Source organism: Achroia grisella, unplaced genomic scaffold (assembly GCF_030625045.1).
Source record: "Achroia grisella isolate CSIRO2021 unplaced genomic scaffold, CSIRO_AGI_Agris_v1 utg660, whole genome shotgun sequence".
NCBI lineage: Eukaryota > Metazoa > Arthropoda > Insecta > Lepidoptera > Pyralidae > Achroia > Achroia grisella.
Window position 1 is genome coordinate 3,711,745 of NW_026712984.1, and position 19,064 is coordinate 3,730,808.

Consider the following 19,064-nt stretch of genomic DNA (forward strand, 5'->3'; position numbering starts at 1 on the left):
TGTATACAAATGTTTGTACATTGCGAGAAATCGAATCCGCGGCCATCGGAAGTGAGGTGATGTGCTAAACCGCTAGATCACGGAGGGCATACAATATGTAATCTTTACATAGTATAAAACAAAGTCGTCGCCGTTGTCTGTACGGTTACATCTTTTAAACCACGCAGCGGATCGATATATAGACTAATTCAATTACAAAGTTTATATACATAAATATGTATAATTATATTATTAGTGAAAAATGTATTTTTATGCGTATTTATATTAGTTTTCTAGTGACCTAGCACAAGCTCTCCTTAGCTTGGGACGTGTGAATTCTCTAGGGTTATTATTATTATTTATTTATTGTATTTGTGTTTATCATACTTAACAGTTTTAATCAAGACGACTGTACTATAGTACAGTACGGTACGCAGTATAAACTTGTGCAAAGTCTCACATCGGTCGTCCGCCGGTTGTGACTTGACCGTACGCATCGCTTCGTCTTACCGCGTGCGTGTCATTTTATTTTTTTTCTTCGCCACAGAAAAAAAAAGTAAAAATAAAACAAAAATGTTAAAGAACACTGTGAAAAAATATTGTTCGGAAGGGAGTAAAATAAATCAAGTCATCATAGCTGTATTGAGTGAGTACTTAGAACAATTTTTTTTTATTTTTTCCAATATATTTTTAATATATTTCGAGAATAGTGTGTAGATTTCTTTCTAAAAATATTAAAAGATCTTCGATAATATTTGTATAATTGAATATTTTGTTTATTAATAATGAATTGTTTTTTTTTATTTGAAAAGATCAGGAATTGGTAAAATAAGCGGAATATATTTTATTTATTTAAAAAAAAATTGTGTCGTGTGTTATATATCGAATATAAAAATATAATCAATTGCAAAAAGAATCAACGAAACATTTATATTATTTTCATTTCAACGAACATTATTTTCGCCAAAGATAGGTATAGTATCACATGCATAATAACAGTAAATGTAATTATTAGGCAATTATTTTTACGGCCCTACTATATTTTTCTTTGTTTTATTGTATTAATTCATCTCAGTAATATGCGAGTTGGACACTGAGAGTACTGAAAAATATTCCTTCGGTATGAATCACATATTTTCCGTGGCCTCATTAATTGTGGAATCACCTCCCAGCAATGGAATTTCCGAACCGTACTATAAATCGAAAGCTTCAAATTTAGAGCTTATTCCTCCTTAATGTTAGCAACTGACCTGCTATTTCTTAGTGTGGAGGTAAAAAAGAAATAGCAATTAATAGATATAGGGAACTAATGAGCATATAACATGCTCATTAGTTCCCTGTGCTTTAAGAAGAATCTTAACGTAATTGTTTTTTCTTTTTATTTTTGGCAACAGTCAGTTGCTAACTTAACCTTAAGGTTGTTTGGTAGAGATTGCTTAAGCGCGAGGAAAAAATGGTTAAGTTTTCCGGTAAACAAAGTTAATCTATTCTATATGAGATTACCAAAAACATAGGAAAATCATAGATAGTATGTGTAAGGTAAATATTTTTTATATAATTAAAATCAAAATAAAAAATCATTTATTCATGTAGAGCATTTTAGCCGCTTATGAACGTCAACTTTTTTAAATAATATATTTATCCTACCGTCCAGTTAGTATACAAATTCAATTGACATGAACTGGCAAGAAACTCAACTGAATTTCTTTTTATTAAAACCCAGTTTATTTGCATTGTACCTATATACTTATATAAGTATCTTTGTCTAAAATTTTGTCTAGCATAAACTTTTAACAGATGTTTTAATTTTTTTTTAATGTAATTCTATATATATCCTTTGGTATCTTATTGTAAAATTTTATACCCATTCCCATAAAAAACCTTTTAACTTTTTCTAACCGATGCATAGGACTAGCAACTTTGTCTATAAATCTAGTATTAATGTTATGAATATGTTTAATATTATTTTAATACAAATAAATATTAACGTTCTGTACTCCTCTGTATAAACTTGAAGTTGTTATAATAAGTTTCGCGTTATTTTCGTACACTCTGTGGGGATAATCTCACAAAAAGGAGTATGAAGTTCTACTTCTAGAAATTCTGTTTTTTATTCCTAATCACGTGCTTTGGTTATGGGTTTAAAATGTCAAATGTACTTCGCTTTACTCGTAACGCGTTTTTAATGATCAAGTTGTCTTGTAAGCACTATAATAATTACGTGGAACTCTGCAATTTGTTATTGCATTGGGAATTATGCACAATTTTCTAGGAACGCGAGAAAGTTTTTATCACTATCCACTTATTGCTAGAATGCACCAGGAACTATTTTTATTTAATTTAACAAATATATTTATGTTAATGGACTGGCTGACGTACTATCTGATATATTGTTTTTTATGTTTATTTCAGGCTTCTGATGGCTCATAATATAAATAGCTTGTAGATTAACATATATATGTAATCGTTAAATAAAAACAAAACAATTTTGACTACTTATATCTTTTAAATACGCGACGGATTTTAATACAGTTTACAGCAATATATAGAGTGATTCAAGATGAAGGTTTATATGTCTATATATTTTGTATGTATGTTTGCCTGTAGCTTTTAAAGTGTGTCTAAAGTTGATGTGTTATGATGTCTAAGCTATATTACTGTAAAGTTTCACCAAAACCCTTACAGTAGATTTTGCATCATAGAGTAACAAGCATCAATTCTTTCCATTATTTCTCAAAACTTTCGCATTTATAATGTAAGCAATATTAAAAATAATTAAATTAATAAATTCAAAATTAAAGCTAAGCTACTAATTCATGATATATAAAACGTCACACGGCCCCGTTGTTCACCGATTTTAGTTCGGTCTGTAGACCTTTTAGTACATTCCCAGAAATATCAAGAAATTAGTGAATCACAGACATCACAACGCGTTATGTCCTTGGTGCTGTTCCTGTGCAGGCATCGATTTCCATTTACCGCCAGATTACCGTTAATTTATTTGCTAGTTCACATTTAATGCTGAGACAATTAAATAGATTATTCACAAGTAAATTTACATTTATGTATTTTTAATATCGTGTAACATTATCTATGATGAGTTAACCGCTAATAGACTCAAACATCCGTGACACGCGTCTCTTATCAATAAAGAGCACGTTGATTTTCTAATTATATTATTGTTTAGTTTAAAGTTTCTAATAACCACTTTGTATGGGAGACTACTGTAGGAAAAGTAACGGTGGCATCTTGACCTCTAGTTAGTCGGGTTATGATAAGAGTCTTAAGTCTATTACAATGTCAGTGAAAGTTAAATATTTACAAAAAAAAATGCAATTGAGGACCTTCTCCGACAATGAAAGTGAAATTAAAATGTTAATGCCTTACTATTGGCAAGCCATTACTTTGTCCGGAGTCAGCAATATGTATAATACATAGTTATCTCATCCTATGGGTTGGATAGGTTGTGTAGGATATCCATCCTACCTTATGACATATGAATTAGATGATTTTGCCTACTGGTACAGACTGACTTAGTCCGGATTAAACAATATTTATAAAATATACTCATTATCTATTCATATATATTTCTATGTATGTTTCAAATATAGATAAGATATGCACTCTACATGTTTTTCTTACCCTTTTTTTTTCTTAGCCCTTTTCATGGTCTATCAATCACTTTTATGCCATATCGAGGAACCGCTGGGTAACCGTTGAAAATGATTATTTGGGTGAGAAACTATTTATATATAAGTGAAAATTTCTTTTTAACATATTTCAATAAAATGCATTGGTCGCATTAGCCAATACCTTTATTGCGTCTCTATCAGCTTCAACCGGCCTTCCCGAGCCTGGGGACATCAAAATTGCCGGAACGAAATTTAGCGAATCAACCAACCAACCTTCTCCGCACACATCGGTCAATTTCCTTCTGGCTTGAACAGCATTTCTGCCCTTTCTGTAGTAAGACACTAAGATATATGGAAAATACTGCTTATCGCTCTCCATATTTAAAAGGGCACCAACCAAAAACTACTGCATACAATTAATTGAAATTTTTCACACACAAGCCTTACTATATGAGCTCTCAAAGCATATAAAAATTATACGGCTTAAGTGTGAACTGGGTGCAAAAAAATACAATTAAATCCTCTGCCAGGAAAAAAAGAAATTACTTTCCGAACAACCTAACAGATAATACAGATACATTTTTTTTGTAAATACATGCAAAATATACATAGCAAAAAAACCGGACCAATATAAACAAACATACTCATTATATACAAATCCTAGTACGATGCCAGATTCAATCCGCAACCATCGGAATTAAAGTGGTATGGAATATGTATTACTTGACCACTGAGGCCGTCAGTCAATTCTTGACGTATTCATAAGGGCCTCACTGACCTGACTGCATGTTCATCCTGTCATCCGCCACTAATACCCATAAGCACTAATCCATAGAAAATCTATGACCTAGTTAATTCTAATAATGTTATGCGTCATCCGTTTTAAATTTTCACCTACACCCCATTTATGTGTTTACGAAGTTAAACGATTTTATCATTAGTACAGCACGATAATATATATATTGTTTAATTAGTTGTCCAATTAACATGGCGTTGCTCATCCTTAAAACTTTATTTTCTTAATTTATATTAAATTAGTCTTTAATGTAATGTGGATCATAACTACATATATTCAGAAAACTAGATTTAAATATAAGATAGTTAGAGCAATTGCAGGGCCTAGATAAAATAATATTAGAGGAAAATACTTTTTAATAGTATAATAATTAAGCTCTAAAAATAATTATCAAATTACTTGTAAGTATAAGAGACAACATAATAATAATAATAGCTCCTTATGGACAACCAAGGTACCTCTTTTAATACCAAATCCGATAAAAGGTTAGGTTACGTCTTTATTTGACTTCCTGAGACGGGCGGGACTCCATGAGCGATTTTCCCCACGTTAAAATAAAAGATCTTTATTTTGACGTATAAATTAATTTAGTGCTGTAAATTAGAGATTCTTCTTACAGTGTTAGAATATTTCAAATTTACTACTTTACATAGAATTAAGTTTAATCTGATCATGCATTATCGTACAGTGACTCATAGTTTATGCAGCGTAACAAGGATAGCTCTCAGTTTTATAACAGTGTAGACTTACAAATATATTCACAAATTCGCACAATATCTTTGTAAATTATAGCCTATGTTTTATTCGGATACACAAGCCATTTTCAAGCCAGCCAAGCCACAAACACCCATACATCCTTACTTCCATTATATTAATACTAGCTGCGCCCTTATAGCCTATATGTTATTCTAATATATAAGCTATATTACTGTAAAGTTTCATCAAAATCCATTCAGTAGTTGTTGCGTGAAACAGTTACAAACATCCATCAATACATCTATCTATCTATCTATCCATACTAACAAACTTTAGCATTTATAAAATTAGTAAGATTCCTTTTAAAATATAGGTATGAAGCGAAATGTGATCATGTCAAATATTGTGTTCCCCATGACTCGACGTCGACGTGGACAGTAGACAATGCATCTCAATTACTGACCATATGACTGATTGATCTAGGATCTAGGAGTGCAGCCATGAAGGCCATAATAATTTTAATGAAAGATAATTTATTCTCAGAATTTTTCGAACGATCTCCAGTGACATTTATAAACGAAGAATCCAATTAACTTTTACACATAATTTTCAATCCATTACATATGCATCTATATTATACTAGCTACTCGCCCCGGCGTCGCACGGGTGTACATGTGTTATATATATAAACCTTCCTCTAGAATCACTATCTATTTAAAAAAACCGCGTCACAATCCGTCGCGTACTTTTAAAGATTTAAGCATACATATGGACAGACAGCGACAGCGACATGCGGAGATGTCTCTGTCTATCTGGCTGTTTGTTGCCTTTTCACGGCTCTTTTCACGATCTGAACGGGGCTTTAATTATATAACGTTGGTATAATTTTCGGTTGTACTAATATTATAAAGAGGAAAAATTCTATTATTTCCATTGGATAGGCTTCGAAAATACTGACTCGATGTGAGAAATTGTTTTATTGATAAAAATAGGCGTATAAATCCCTCCCTAATATATCGCCTCTGTAATAGAGCACAATAATATCGAAGGGTAAGTATTACTTGAAATATTTGATTTGAGAATTGTTAATTAATAACATTGTCCCATATAATTGGGACCACAATTTTAATAAAATTTGACGAGAAAGTAGTTTGTGTGACAAGAACGGACAAAGGCTTTCTTTTATCACAAAAAACGCAGACAACGACGGCGATAACTGTTAGTTATCTAGTATATGCCACACGTACGAAGTTACGGGCATTACCCCATAGTCATCAGAAAGCTGCAATGACCCTAGACAATCGTCAATCTAGGATTGCGTCTAAAAATATATCTAAAACCAGTAGTGCCGGTTCCCATCCCGGTTTTGCGAGTATTTGTTTTACAAACCGACTAGCGCATTGGCCTAGCTTCGCTTATGTTGCTATATTTGGATTTAAATTATGGCTTCGTATAAAATTAATTAAGACGCGGCTTATTGTATACAATACAAGGGGATGCCATGTTTTTTAACTTGTAATAGTGGTTTAATACTTTTCATCATGTTGGCACAAGTTTTCTAGTAGATTTTTAATGTCTACGAGTATAGGCGGATGAGGTTTATTTTTGTCCTGGGTATAATTGTGTACCTACCTGAGAAAGTTAGGTTTGGTATTTTGCTTTATATATTCTTTATTGCACTTAAACCAACCCAATACATCGTGGCATAGGAAGTATTTAGTGGGTCAAAATGAGCAATTAATAATTGTATATTATGCTTTATTTTTTTATTACTTTTTATTTTGTTAGGGCGTCGTGGCTTTGAGCTTTATTACCCGACTTTAGTCTGGCCGATAATTATTAAAATTTCATGTAACAATTTATATTTCTGATTGACAAGCCAAAATCTGAGAGACGGCAGATATTTCTACCGCGTCTTTTTTTGCTGGTCCTGTTTTAGGCATTAAAAAACGGATGACATTTTAAATATATTCACTACTTTTATTCCAGATGGTGAGTCAGAAAGAGGTAGGTATTAATTGTTTGTCAATTATCGACGTCCTAGTGAATATAAATTCACCGTATGAATACAATGTCATCCTTTTTGTTAATGCTCAAAAGAGGAAAAATTGTTAATGCTTAAAAGAGGATCAGCAAATAAAGACCCGGTTAGAAATATTTTGTGTCTAATTATACCTACTAATATTATGTGAGATTTCAAGTTCTCTCTGGAGCAACTAAACAGATTTTGAAAATTCTTTTACCGTTAAAAAGTCAATTTATGAGAGTCTTAAACTATATAACATCACCCTATGACCAATAGAGGACTTGCAATAAAAATTGTTGTAATAAACGACGAAAATATGACGCAAAGTTTAGCTACTAAATAGTTTTTCGTTGCTTTACAATAAGACGAATATTGTTAATGAACTATGTACTTTATGAAATAAATATAACATATTTACCGACAATAATTGATTCGTTGTCACCTGAACCTACAATACAGGTGGTATGAATCAGATGGCTTGAATCCAAACATTATTTATATTGTTAGTCTGTTAGTTCATAGAAAATAAACTGGAGATTTTGAATATCATATTTATGTCACTGAAATAGCAAATCTGAAGGTATTTTTATTGATGGTTTTGGGCTATTGTCAGGTGTTATGTGTGCGCTGCGTAGATCTATTGTGCTCGTCCTTTTTCAAAGTTCGCTACCTAGGCCTGTCAAAGACCAGAATTGAAGGAGAGATGGTTTTTACCTACTCAGGATAGAGTGTATACTTTCCAAAGGAGATATTTCCTAAATGAGTGGGATACGACCACATAGGATGGCATATGATGGTACCTCTCGCCGATATATGGTACATAAACAATACGACAGACCCACGTCATCATATCCGGTGTACGACTCATGCCTTGGCATTTCTCAGGACTAAGCATTCTCCGTAATTTGATATCAATACCTTATGTGCTTTAATTTTTAATTGAAATATAACCTACAAAACAATCTACATACTTCGCAGTAGTAAGATACAGTGATTACACGATGACATTGTAAAAACTCTTCTATATTTGTGTGTAAGTGTATGTACTTCTATATTAATGGTCTCGGTGGTCTTGGGGTTTAGCCTCCACCTTTCTATGGTCGCGGGTTCGATTTCTCAGTACAAACATTTGTATTCATATCTATGTATATTATGTGTATAATTTATAGACATGTAAACTGTGTTTTTAATGGATGATAATAGAATGATACATTCACCTGCCTTAACGTTTTACGCTGGCAGGGCACCAGTGAAAGATGACAACATGAGCATGAAGTCAGTTAGCCCACCTTGAAAAATGGCAATTTACCGTGATAGTTTCCGGGGGCACCACGTGGAGGTCAACCTGAAATGGTACATTGATATCGATGGTGACATTCGTCCACATTACTACTCCCTTCCACCCTGTGAGCTGTGTTACGTATGTATTTAAATATTTGTATCAGTCGTCTAGTACTCAAACAAAATCTCTGTTTAGCTTGGGACTAAATGGCGCTATGTTAATTGCCCGGTATTATTATAAATATTTCCAAATTAGATCATTATTGTGTAGACACCTACTAAGAAAATTAGATAGGTCATTACTTATCCGAGATATCATATTGGGAACGACCGTTAATGCGTACCGTTAATGACACAGTGCGTCCCAACATCTCGTTATGCCGTTAGTACAGGGAATCATAGTTATAAACTATTATCTATAGTTTTGTAGAATTCTATAGTCAACAAGCAATGTAGTAGAAATATTATTCTACAGATATGAATGTGCTGCAGTAATGCTAAATAGATAGGTCGATTATCAATGATTTGTGTAACATAATGATGTATCCTGTTTTAAAAATAGACGCGGTCATTATTTATACGTATGATCAGTAAATTACGGGATCTTTCTACATTTTATTTTTATTGAGTTTCCGATATTTCGGCGGTGTTTCACCCGCCATGATCACGGGTAAACTGAAGAGCAGATGGTATATGGTAAATAAATCTTTTATGGGCATACATATTTGTCTACCTTCACACGTTTTCGTTTGTTGCTACTATGGAAACTCGCTCGATATTGATGTAAACTATTAATTGATTTACTTATTACGAAGGTGAAATGCGAGGCAAAGATATTTTCGTATGTAACTTTTTTTTAACATATCTGGCCTGCTTGATAATCTATAAAACAGTGGGGTGTTGGCGATAGACCTCCTTTTATATATCTATAATTTTTAACTTTCGCATTGTTGTCCTGTTAAATATACTGCTATGGATTGGTGTGTTAATTATTTATTTTACCTTAATAAAGGACATTGCCGTTATCAGCCATATTAAGGGGAAGGAGGTAAAGGGTTGAGGCAGGAATCAACTGCTTTAAAAAGATTTTAGAAATGAATTTATTCTTTTTAATTGGACCATCACCAAAGACAAGTGTCACAGCTAGTTGTCATTTAAAATATTTCATGAATGGGAGTGATTATCTAATGTTATTTACACAAGCTCGTAGGTAATAATTCATGAGTAAGCTAGAACAATACAGTTTCATTAAACTTCACGTGATATACATCAATGCGTACATATAATGTACTCTTTCATTATGACATTGTAATAAAATATACATTTGTGAATGAAGCCACAAGCTGTTCAATTGGTGGATGTAAATAACAAGAATGGATGATTGTTATATGTATATACATATACTTATTTTTACTACATCGTTGATAAGTTTTTATGTAACTTCCTTTGAAACGAGACTACTTATATATTTTTATATTTAGTGGTCGCCTAGTGTTCGAAATACAACTATAAATAATTTAAATTATAAGTATGAATGTTACACAACTCTCTTTTTATTAAGATTTGTATTTGTATATTGATCGAGCTGTATTTCACTAAAAACAAATTGAATTTGAAAAAAATTTAAGTTGTTTTCAATAATACATACTATGGACAAATAATATTAATCATTTCTTAATTTGACGATAGACTTTGACAATAAATAAAGGAGTAGGTATATATGCACGTGTATGTCAAATACATGGTTGTCTGTAATGTTTTTTATTGATTTACTGTATTTTTAATCAGAACTTAAAAAAAATTGTGCATTTCTTCTCTATATAAACTATTAGTATGAGAAATTTCATACTGCTCCGTCTGCGCAATTTTTGTATAAAAAGTTTTTACTGTTCGGAGGCATGCTTGCTAGTCTGTATTTAGAGTTAATCTAAATTGACGGCCTCAGTGCTCTAGCGGTTTACCACACCGCTTTGCTTCCGATGGTCAGGGTTCGAATGTTCACACGGTACATACATTTTTAGTCACGAATATGTTGTATGTATGTGTCTAGTACTCATAACACAAATTCCGCTTAGTTTGGGAGTAGATGGCGCTGTTATAAATATCTAGAAATTTTATTATTATTATGTAACTATTATTACTACTATGCATGCATGCATGCCATGATTAGCTTGTTGCCTAACTTCATACTAAATCTGTCATCCTCCACTATCCCGCTTGTGTACATCGTTAGTAGGTACTGCACCATACCAATATCATTCATTAAAAAAGAAAATTCTGCCTTCGAATTCGACGCCAGATTGTAGTTATTCTATAAACATAAATATGTACTTTCTAGAATGTTCACTCTTGCACAGATGGCTGTTAACAGGAGAGCGTCATAGAATCAGAATGCAACAATATGTGCAGCCAATTGAACTTCAATTTACCCGTTTAATCTCGACCTGCCCTCTCCATCTTGTTACCATTGACAACACAATGAAAACAAATGAAGATCGAGTGTTTTCTCATCATCTTCATGCCAATCATTAGTGTTGAACATGAGACAAGTACAAAGTCGAGTTGAGAGAATTACTGGAAACAAAGTCATCTGTACCTACTACCTCAAATAATATATTTTTATTATGACTGCCTACTCTACCCATGTTTTTTAATGGATGATAATTGAATGTTGCACCCCCCCTGCCCTAACGGTATACATGGCGGGGCACCAGTGGAGGATGATAAGATGAGCATGAAGTTAGATTAGTCAGCCTATAGTAGCAAATACCTTTTACCACCGCACCGCTCGCCATCGACAGGGAATTCATCCCCACACACTGGAACCTAAGTGGTCCCGAACAGTGCGGTTTCAGAGGAGTTTCCTCCCGCGTACACTTAGATTGTGGAATGCTAAAAAAAAACAGTACATTACTTGAAAAACGTTTACGTAAGCATGGGCGGAGGGGGTAAGAGCTTTGTTTATTTTTGCTGACAAGGTGGATGGGGGGGGGGGGGGTAAATAATTGTAAGAAATCTGCTTACGTAATACTTGAACGGCCACCATAGTACAATTCTATCAATGAGTTAATCCACATTACTAACAATCTCCTTCCACCCGCTCTACCCATATTGGTTAGCCACTTTAATCTGTTTACTTTAATGTAATTTTGACAGCTGAAAGGCTAGACAACTGATGCATATTTTTTTTATAAATACATACTTAATTTATATAGAAAACACCCAATCCAAAAACAAACAATCATACTCATTAATAGTAATGTTTGTATTGTGTCAATCGAACCCGCGACCAGAAGAAAGGCGGTATGCTAAACCGCTAGACCACCGGGCGTCGTATCAGTTCAATAGTACAAAAAAACACATCCACGTGTACAATTTGATGGTGGCGCGTGTTACGCTACAATTGGCATTCGACAGAACTAATTACAATTACAATAACAGATGATGATGCTGATGTCACGGGTCAATAAACAAAGTTTAATTTATGGGACTTTTATGAATCTAATAGGTCAATAGTAAATAATAGTCACAACAAATATAATATTGTTTTTTCTAGCGGAAATTCATAGTTTATTTCATATTACAATTAGTGCCAACGTAATATTATATTATCTGTGGTGCAAACTAAAGATTTGAGTTTTCGTTTTGAAGAACTTACAGTTGTGAATGTGTCTTTTACGAAAATAGACATTTAATTCAATAGTAAGCTACGAAAAGACAAATTAAATTTATCCTTCAATATTTTTTTGTTATTTCGGACATGCTTATTGTGTACCTAAAGCAAATGATAACTTGGGAGTGGAGGCTTGCTTAAATTTTCAATATATAGTATTATTTTATATACATATGTGTTATTGTGAAAATATAGAATCAAAAAAAATATATCAACTCTAATTTAAATAGAGTTAGAGTTGAGATAGATTAGATGTATACGTAGGTACCTATATACTTTAACAAAAGTATAGGTACCTGTTTCATAGTCTGTAAAGTATTTTTTGAATTTATTCATTCCATATTAAAGAAATTATTAACTGATTTTAAAAATATTTTCACTTATAGAAGGATACGTTGTTAGGTCTTACCTAATATGATTGATGTTTTATTTGAAAAGTAAAAAAAAGTCTCTTTAATAATTTTATCCATTTAAAACCGGGTCTAATGGTATGTCGTTAACAAATATAGCCCCTTGAAGTCTTTTTTATGTGTTTCGTCCAGGAACAAAAGTACAAATTGAATGTAGGTACTAGCATATAAGAGCCAGCAATGCTTGACTATTTAGTATATCAATATAATCTATAATAGCCCATAAATAAATCAATCGCTTATCGTTTAATGGTATAAGCACAAAGGTTTCATACAAACCATACAAACATCATACAAATCACAAGACTTACTTAAAATATAGATACTATAATTAGGTATTATACCTATGTATTCTGTGCTCGTTAAATACAATAAGCATTATGTTAGTATTAAATTGGTACAACAAGTAGATTAGTAGAGCTCTTGATTAAGGATCTTCTAATCAGTTTAATAAAATCGTAAAAACCAAGGCGACACCGTCTATGTCTGAATATTTGATCATGAAGTTGGGATTATCCAAGATTCATGGAGAAGGGAAACACCGTGTAGAGTTTGAAGAATTGGTGTTTTAAAAATAAAATGGAAGTTCACAAAATCGTTTGAAAACTAATATTTAATATTAAATACACAACTTATATTTGAGACACTATTGGATAACAATGTTTTGTGATTTAATTGCGTCAAATTTACTTTGTTTTTGTAACAATTTCCATTGTAGCTCCGCTCCTATTGGTCGTAGATGATGTTATAATCTATGACATTTACCAATAACTAGGTTTTCTATTGGTAAAAGAATTCTCACAAAGCCTTACAAACTTTACCTTTTTATGATTTACTAGCTGTGTCCGCGGTTTCAGCCGCATCAAATTCGTAGCATACCTATGTGTTATTTTGATAAATATTTAAATCTCCGTCCGTGCAATTTTCATAAAAATGAGTATCTATAACATCGTAGATATACTATCATACTTGAAGTCGTTTTTTTTGTTTATCCACAAATAACATAGAGCATTATTAATTTAATTTTCCAGTGGTACTTCCTGTATTTTCTTACGGTACTGCCGTGGGATGGATGTCCCCGATGGGACCTCGGCTGATGTCGGCCGAGTCTCCTGCGACGGATCCAGTGCATCCTGACGTCATATCTTGGATGGCATCCGTAGTGTACCTCGTGGGTACGCCTGCTGTGTTCCTGTTTGGTTATATTGTTGATAATTATGGCAGAAAGAAGGCTTTGATGTTTACTTCTTTATCTATGGTTGTAAGTATCCTATTATTTATATTTAAACTGGATATATGTTGAATTATGAATAAAATATTTAACATATATCCATATGAACAATTCACACAGCGTCATCTAGTCCTATGGTAAGCAGAGTTATGTTATGGGTACTAGACAACTGATATAAATACAGTTTTTTTGTAAATACATACATAATATACAGAGAAAATACTATTTCATTCCTTTCTAATTTGATTTTCTGTTTGCTTTCAGGTATGCTGGGGTCTTAAATTATATTCAACATCGACCTGGGCTTTGATAACTGCGCGAGCCATTATAGGCCTAGGCGTAAGCGGTTCCTATGTAGTAACTCCTCTGTACATCAAAGAAATCAGCGAAGATTCCATCAGAGGAGTGCTTGGGAGTCTCGTTGTACTGTCACAGAACTTGGGGAATTTAGTGGTGTATATTATGGGAGAATATTTGAGTTACGAGGCAACGTTGTGGATATGTTTAGCGATACCATTGGTGCATTTGTTGGTGTTCACTACCATGCCAGAGACGCCATCTTATTTGTTGAAGTGCGGAAAGGTTGAGGTGAGATGCTTTTAAATTCAAGTTTTAAAGTCAGGGTTTACCTACTTATTTATTCAAATAGTTTTTGCAACTTTGAACAAATATAATGTAAACGTTTTGTATTAACGTACTCACTGTGAGCATCGTGTTTCCTCCGTGGCTCTCTCATCCTAAAGTTAAGCGTAGTTAGTCAACCAGTTTATTGTGTCTTAATATTTTGACTCTAATAAATTATTGCTATTTGGTAGTTTGTATTTATACTTAAGAATGTAAAATAGCAACTAAATTATTTAAAAGAGCAACATGCAAGTTTCTTACTCGTTCTTCGTGTAATGAGACAGGTTTCAGAATGAGCGTTAGATTAAAAAAATAAATAATGACTATTCAAAAGTGCTTCAATGTAAATTTCTTTGAATAAATGATTTTCTATTCTATTCTATTCATTGGGCAGAAAAAAGTGTTACAATGTATTTATGTCAAATACTTAAGTGATCGAAACATCAACCAAGTTAGTTGGAGAGAGGGCGGTAAATTTTAATATATAGGGCGAAATGTGAGCATGTTATCTGTTACGTTCACATGACATCTACAGTTGACCTCTGACTACCACATCAGAGTTAGCTGGGGTGAAGATGTATTTTATATAATATTTTATTCATTTATTTTGTTTTCCAGGAAGCAAGGGATACACTCGCTTGGTTGAGATGCAGAGATACATCCGAAGCAGCGGTGGATAGCGAGTTGCAATTGCTTTTGTTAGAACTGGAGCAAAGCAAATCGGGAAATATTATAAGTCAATTTAAAGGTTTAGGTCAGTAGCTAAGTAATCTTATGAAATTACCAATGACTTTCGGTCAATTATGTTTGTCACTCAATAATCCAATTGTTAATAGAACTACATTTTAGACTTTAGAAGCATTTGACAGATAAAAGATGATAGTTTTTTAATCAATATGAATTTCCAATAGCATAATATTTTTTTTAATATATATTTATAATAATAATTTCGTAAAAAAAAACAAAAAACATCTTTGTTTCGAGTAGGTCTTAAATCCTTAACTTTATCAGACATGATTTTACAAATTATCTATTTTTTTTAAATAAGTATGTAATTTCACTAGCTTTATATTAAATACTTCCTTCAAATATACAATAATTACATATTATTGTAAAAAAAAAACAGAAAATAACTTGATCTCTAACATTAGGATCTTAAACGATCATTAAAAGTATGAATTTGATTGTGTTTATGTTTAATGTTACGGTATATGCACATTTTGTAGAGTTTTAACAATATGTAAACAAGACAGCGGTCGAGTGATCGACAAACATTATTGATTTCATACTCCCATTCTCACAGCGTCGGGTGACAGAATCGCTGTTTAGCTTTAATGATGGTAACCTGTCTGTACGTTTGCTTTTATGTCGTTTGAATAGTTTCCGATGACTCCCAAATAGTTTCAACATATCTTGACGGCTTCGGTGGTCTAGCGGTTTAGGACACCGCTTTATTTCCGATGGTCGCGGGTTCGATTCCTCGCACGGTGCAAATATGTATATTCACAAGTATAATTGTTTATATTGTTCTGGATGTATATCAGTTCTAGTATCCATAACACAAGCTCTGCGTACCAGGAACTAGATAGAACTAATTGTCCAGGGTTATTATTTACCTTAATACGTATAATGGTTCTTGATGGGGTAAATAGATTTAGTTGCTATTGAACCGAAGAAGTATTATATTTGAACTTAAGTTTTTTTGTGTAATATTTCATAGATTTCCTGTAATTATTGTGGCTACAAATACCATGTTATCTGTTCTAGAGATTTATAAAACGACAAAAAAATATATATTAACATTAAAATTGTAACAGTTGCGTTTCTTGCCAGCTCTGAACTGAAGTAGCAAACCGAACTGGAATATAATAGCTAGTCTATTATGACTACTTTAGACTATTATAATAATGAGAGATTTGGTTATTTTTGTAAAGAATAGTAATAATAACCCAGGATAATCCAGTTCACCCAGCGCACCTCTTGGGTACATCCTGTTTTTTATTACTATCTCTATAAATACTTGTAAAAAAAATATACAATTACTTTATTAAACTTTGTTCTTTCAGTTACGGATCGGAGCACTTTCCGCGCGTTCAGGATCACATTAACAATAACACTGGCTCGTGAAATGTGTGGTTGTCTCACGGTGTTACATTTTGCATCGTTGATATTCAGCGAAGCGAGCCAAGGTGGTTGGGTGCTGACTGCTAATCAACAGGCGGCCGTGTTAGGTGTAGTACAGCTCATCGGATCATGTACTGCATCTAGTTTGGTGGAAAAGACCGGCAGAAAGGTACCTATGCTTCCTTCTTTTAACTGGCACATGTACCTCGACGCATAGAGGTCTGGTGGAAGATGTATTTGTCTGTGGCATTATATCTCTTGCCGGGCCGACTACGATACTACTTTTGTTTGAAAGATGACGTATTGCAGATAGTTCTTAGCTACAATTTTATTGAGATATATATAGTTTGTCTGAAATGTTATTTTACAATTATGGTTTATTAATAATTGATGTGACAGTGGAAATTAGGATATTGACATGTTAGTTGACGATAAAGAATATTGAAAACGGTACGGTCCACTTAAAATTTAATAATAATAATAGTCTTTATTTGTCTCAAATAATAAACTGTTATATTTTGTTTTAATAACATTCAATGGTATTAATCGAGACAACATTGATTTGTAGACTATTTTGTGTCCATTAATACGAGACAAAACAGTCTACTACTTCGTTATAGCCTAAATAATAAATTATTTATTCATTTATAATTTAAGAGCGAGGCTCTTATCTGTGGAGTTCTTGCCACTTTCCTCGATCTTCTATCATATTCTTACACATATTATTATAATAAAGAAATCGACGACGATGTCAGCAATTAACTTTAAAACTGTTCTCTACTGACAAACTGATTAAACATTAAAATTCTAAAAAATAACTTAAATAAATAAGAACGAACTAATGATTACTCGGGACAACCTACATGTATACCTTATATAGGTAGAGTTATAAATAAATAGTTTTTGCTGGTTTCAGCCTCTATTAGGCACCACTTGCCTAATATCAGGAGTGGCTCTCTGCGTCCTCGGATCCTGGTTCTACGTGCAGAGTTTGGGTGAAGGCGCCGGCGCGTCATGGCTGCCCATTGCCGCCTTATGTTTGTGTATATACTGTGACGCCGCGGGCTTGCAACCTGTACCTTTTGTGGTAATGACGGAGATGTTTTCGTTTCAGGTACATATTACTTTCTTAACTATTTTTTTATGTAATTGGAATGGCAACCAAAAAAAAACTTAAACGAAAATCAATATTTTAATATACCAATATTATATTATATATTTTTTGATGCATTTGGATGGCCTCAGTGGTCTAGCGGATTAGCACACCGTCTTACTTCCGATGGTCGCGGATTCGATTCCTCGCACGGCACAACGTTTGTATTATATTTGTTGATAATTATGATTGCTTGTATTGGTTTGGGTCTTAGTAGATATTTCTATGAGTCGTTTAGTACCAATAACAATGCCTCTGATTAGTTTGGGATTAGATGGCGCTGTGTGAATTGCCCATTACCCTAGCTAATTAACACAGCGCCATCTAGTCCCACGATAAGCAGAGCTTGTGTTATGCGTACTAGACAACTGATAAATACATAGAAAACACCCAGACCGCAATCATACTCATGAATACAAATATTTGCACCGTCCGTGAAATCGAACCCGCGACCCGTTTTAATAATTATAATTATACATTTTATTTCATTTCAGCTCCGCGGCACTGTAACGTCCATAGTGATATCATTTGCATGCGCCCTCGTGTCGGTGCAACTGCGAGTGTTCCAGCCTCTCGCATCTGCCGTGGGTCTGTACCTTATCTTCTGGTTATTCGCCGGGATCTGCCTCGTCAGCACCGTGTACATAGCGCTGGTCGTACCGGAGACGAAGATGCGTAGCATAGATGAAATATATGCGGAGATAGGAGGCAAGAAAAGTAAAGAGGGTAAAGACTGTGAAGCCAATGTAACAAGGTTGTAATTTTATAACATTGTATAACCAATAATTTATGTATTAGATAACACATTGTAGTAGTCGTCGCTATTTTACAAATTGTGGCAACATTACCGCAATTCATGTTCTCTCTCCAGTGCTCCGTGGTCTACTAATATAAAAGTTGTTCAATTGAATCAATAACGACGAAACGGCTATAGTCATGCAATTTTGTATACAAATCTAATATTTTGTTATAACTAACGTGATGAAATCCGCTAGATGCATCTTAGTTTGTTAATAAGAACTGATTTTATCACATGAAGATGGATATTTTTGTTTTCACCTATTACCATATGTAATAAATAAAAATATTCATCTTCACTGCCTACGGTGCACAATTATTGTATACGTTCTCTAGGACGTAGGTATGTGCATCAATGTTGTAGTATGAAGCAAATATTGTTATTGTGATTCGCGGTAGACTAACTGTCATACATTTGTATTCTGTAATGTTTACATTACAAGTAACTATAGTATATATTGTTGAACGATGTAAATAAGGTACTATGGTTGGACCTACCAGTGATGACCACAAATATAAGAATTTATAAGTATGCTAATAGATAGAATATACAAATTTTTGCATTACTTTTATTCTTATATAACGACTTTAGTGATTTGTAACTGTATTCAGGATCATCATCATCATCATCATCATCATCA

The 19,064-nt window shown here is 33.2% G+C and overlaps 1 protein-coding gene across 1 annotated transcript; it reads left to right on the forward strand.

The window, feature by feature from the left end:
* Positions 1–438: 438 nt before the first annotated feature.
* LOC131849673 (facilitated trehalose transporter Tret1-like) lies at positions 439–18,421 on the forward strand. Its single transcript, XM_059199786.1, has 7 exons — positions 439–625; positions 13,525–13,754; positions 13,989–14,312; positions 14,967–15,102; positions 16,415–16,641; positions 17,389–17,586; positions 18,120–18,421. Exons 1-7 carry the CDS (start codon positions 553–555, stop codon positions 18,384–18,386), a joined length of 1,455 nt encoding a protein of 484 aa, XP_059055769.1. The 5' UTR covers positions 439–552; the 3' UTR covers positions 18,387–18,421.
* Positions 18,422–19,064: the final 643 nt, after the last annotated feature.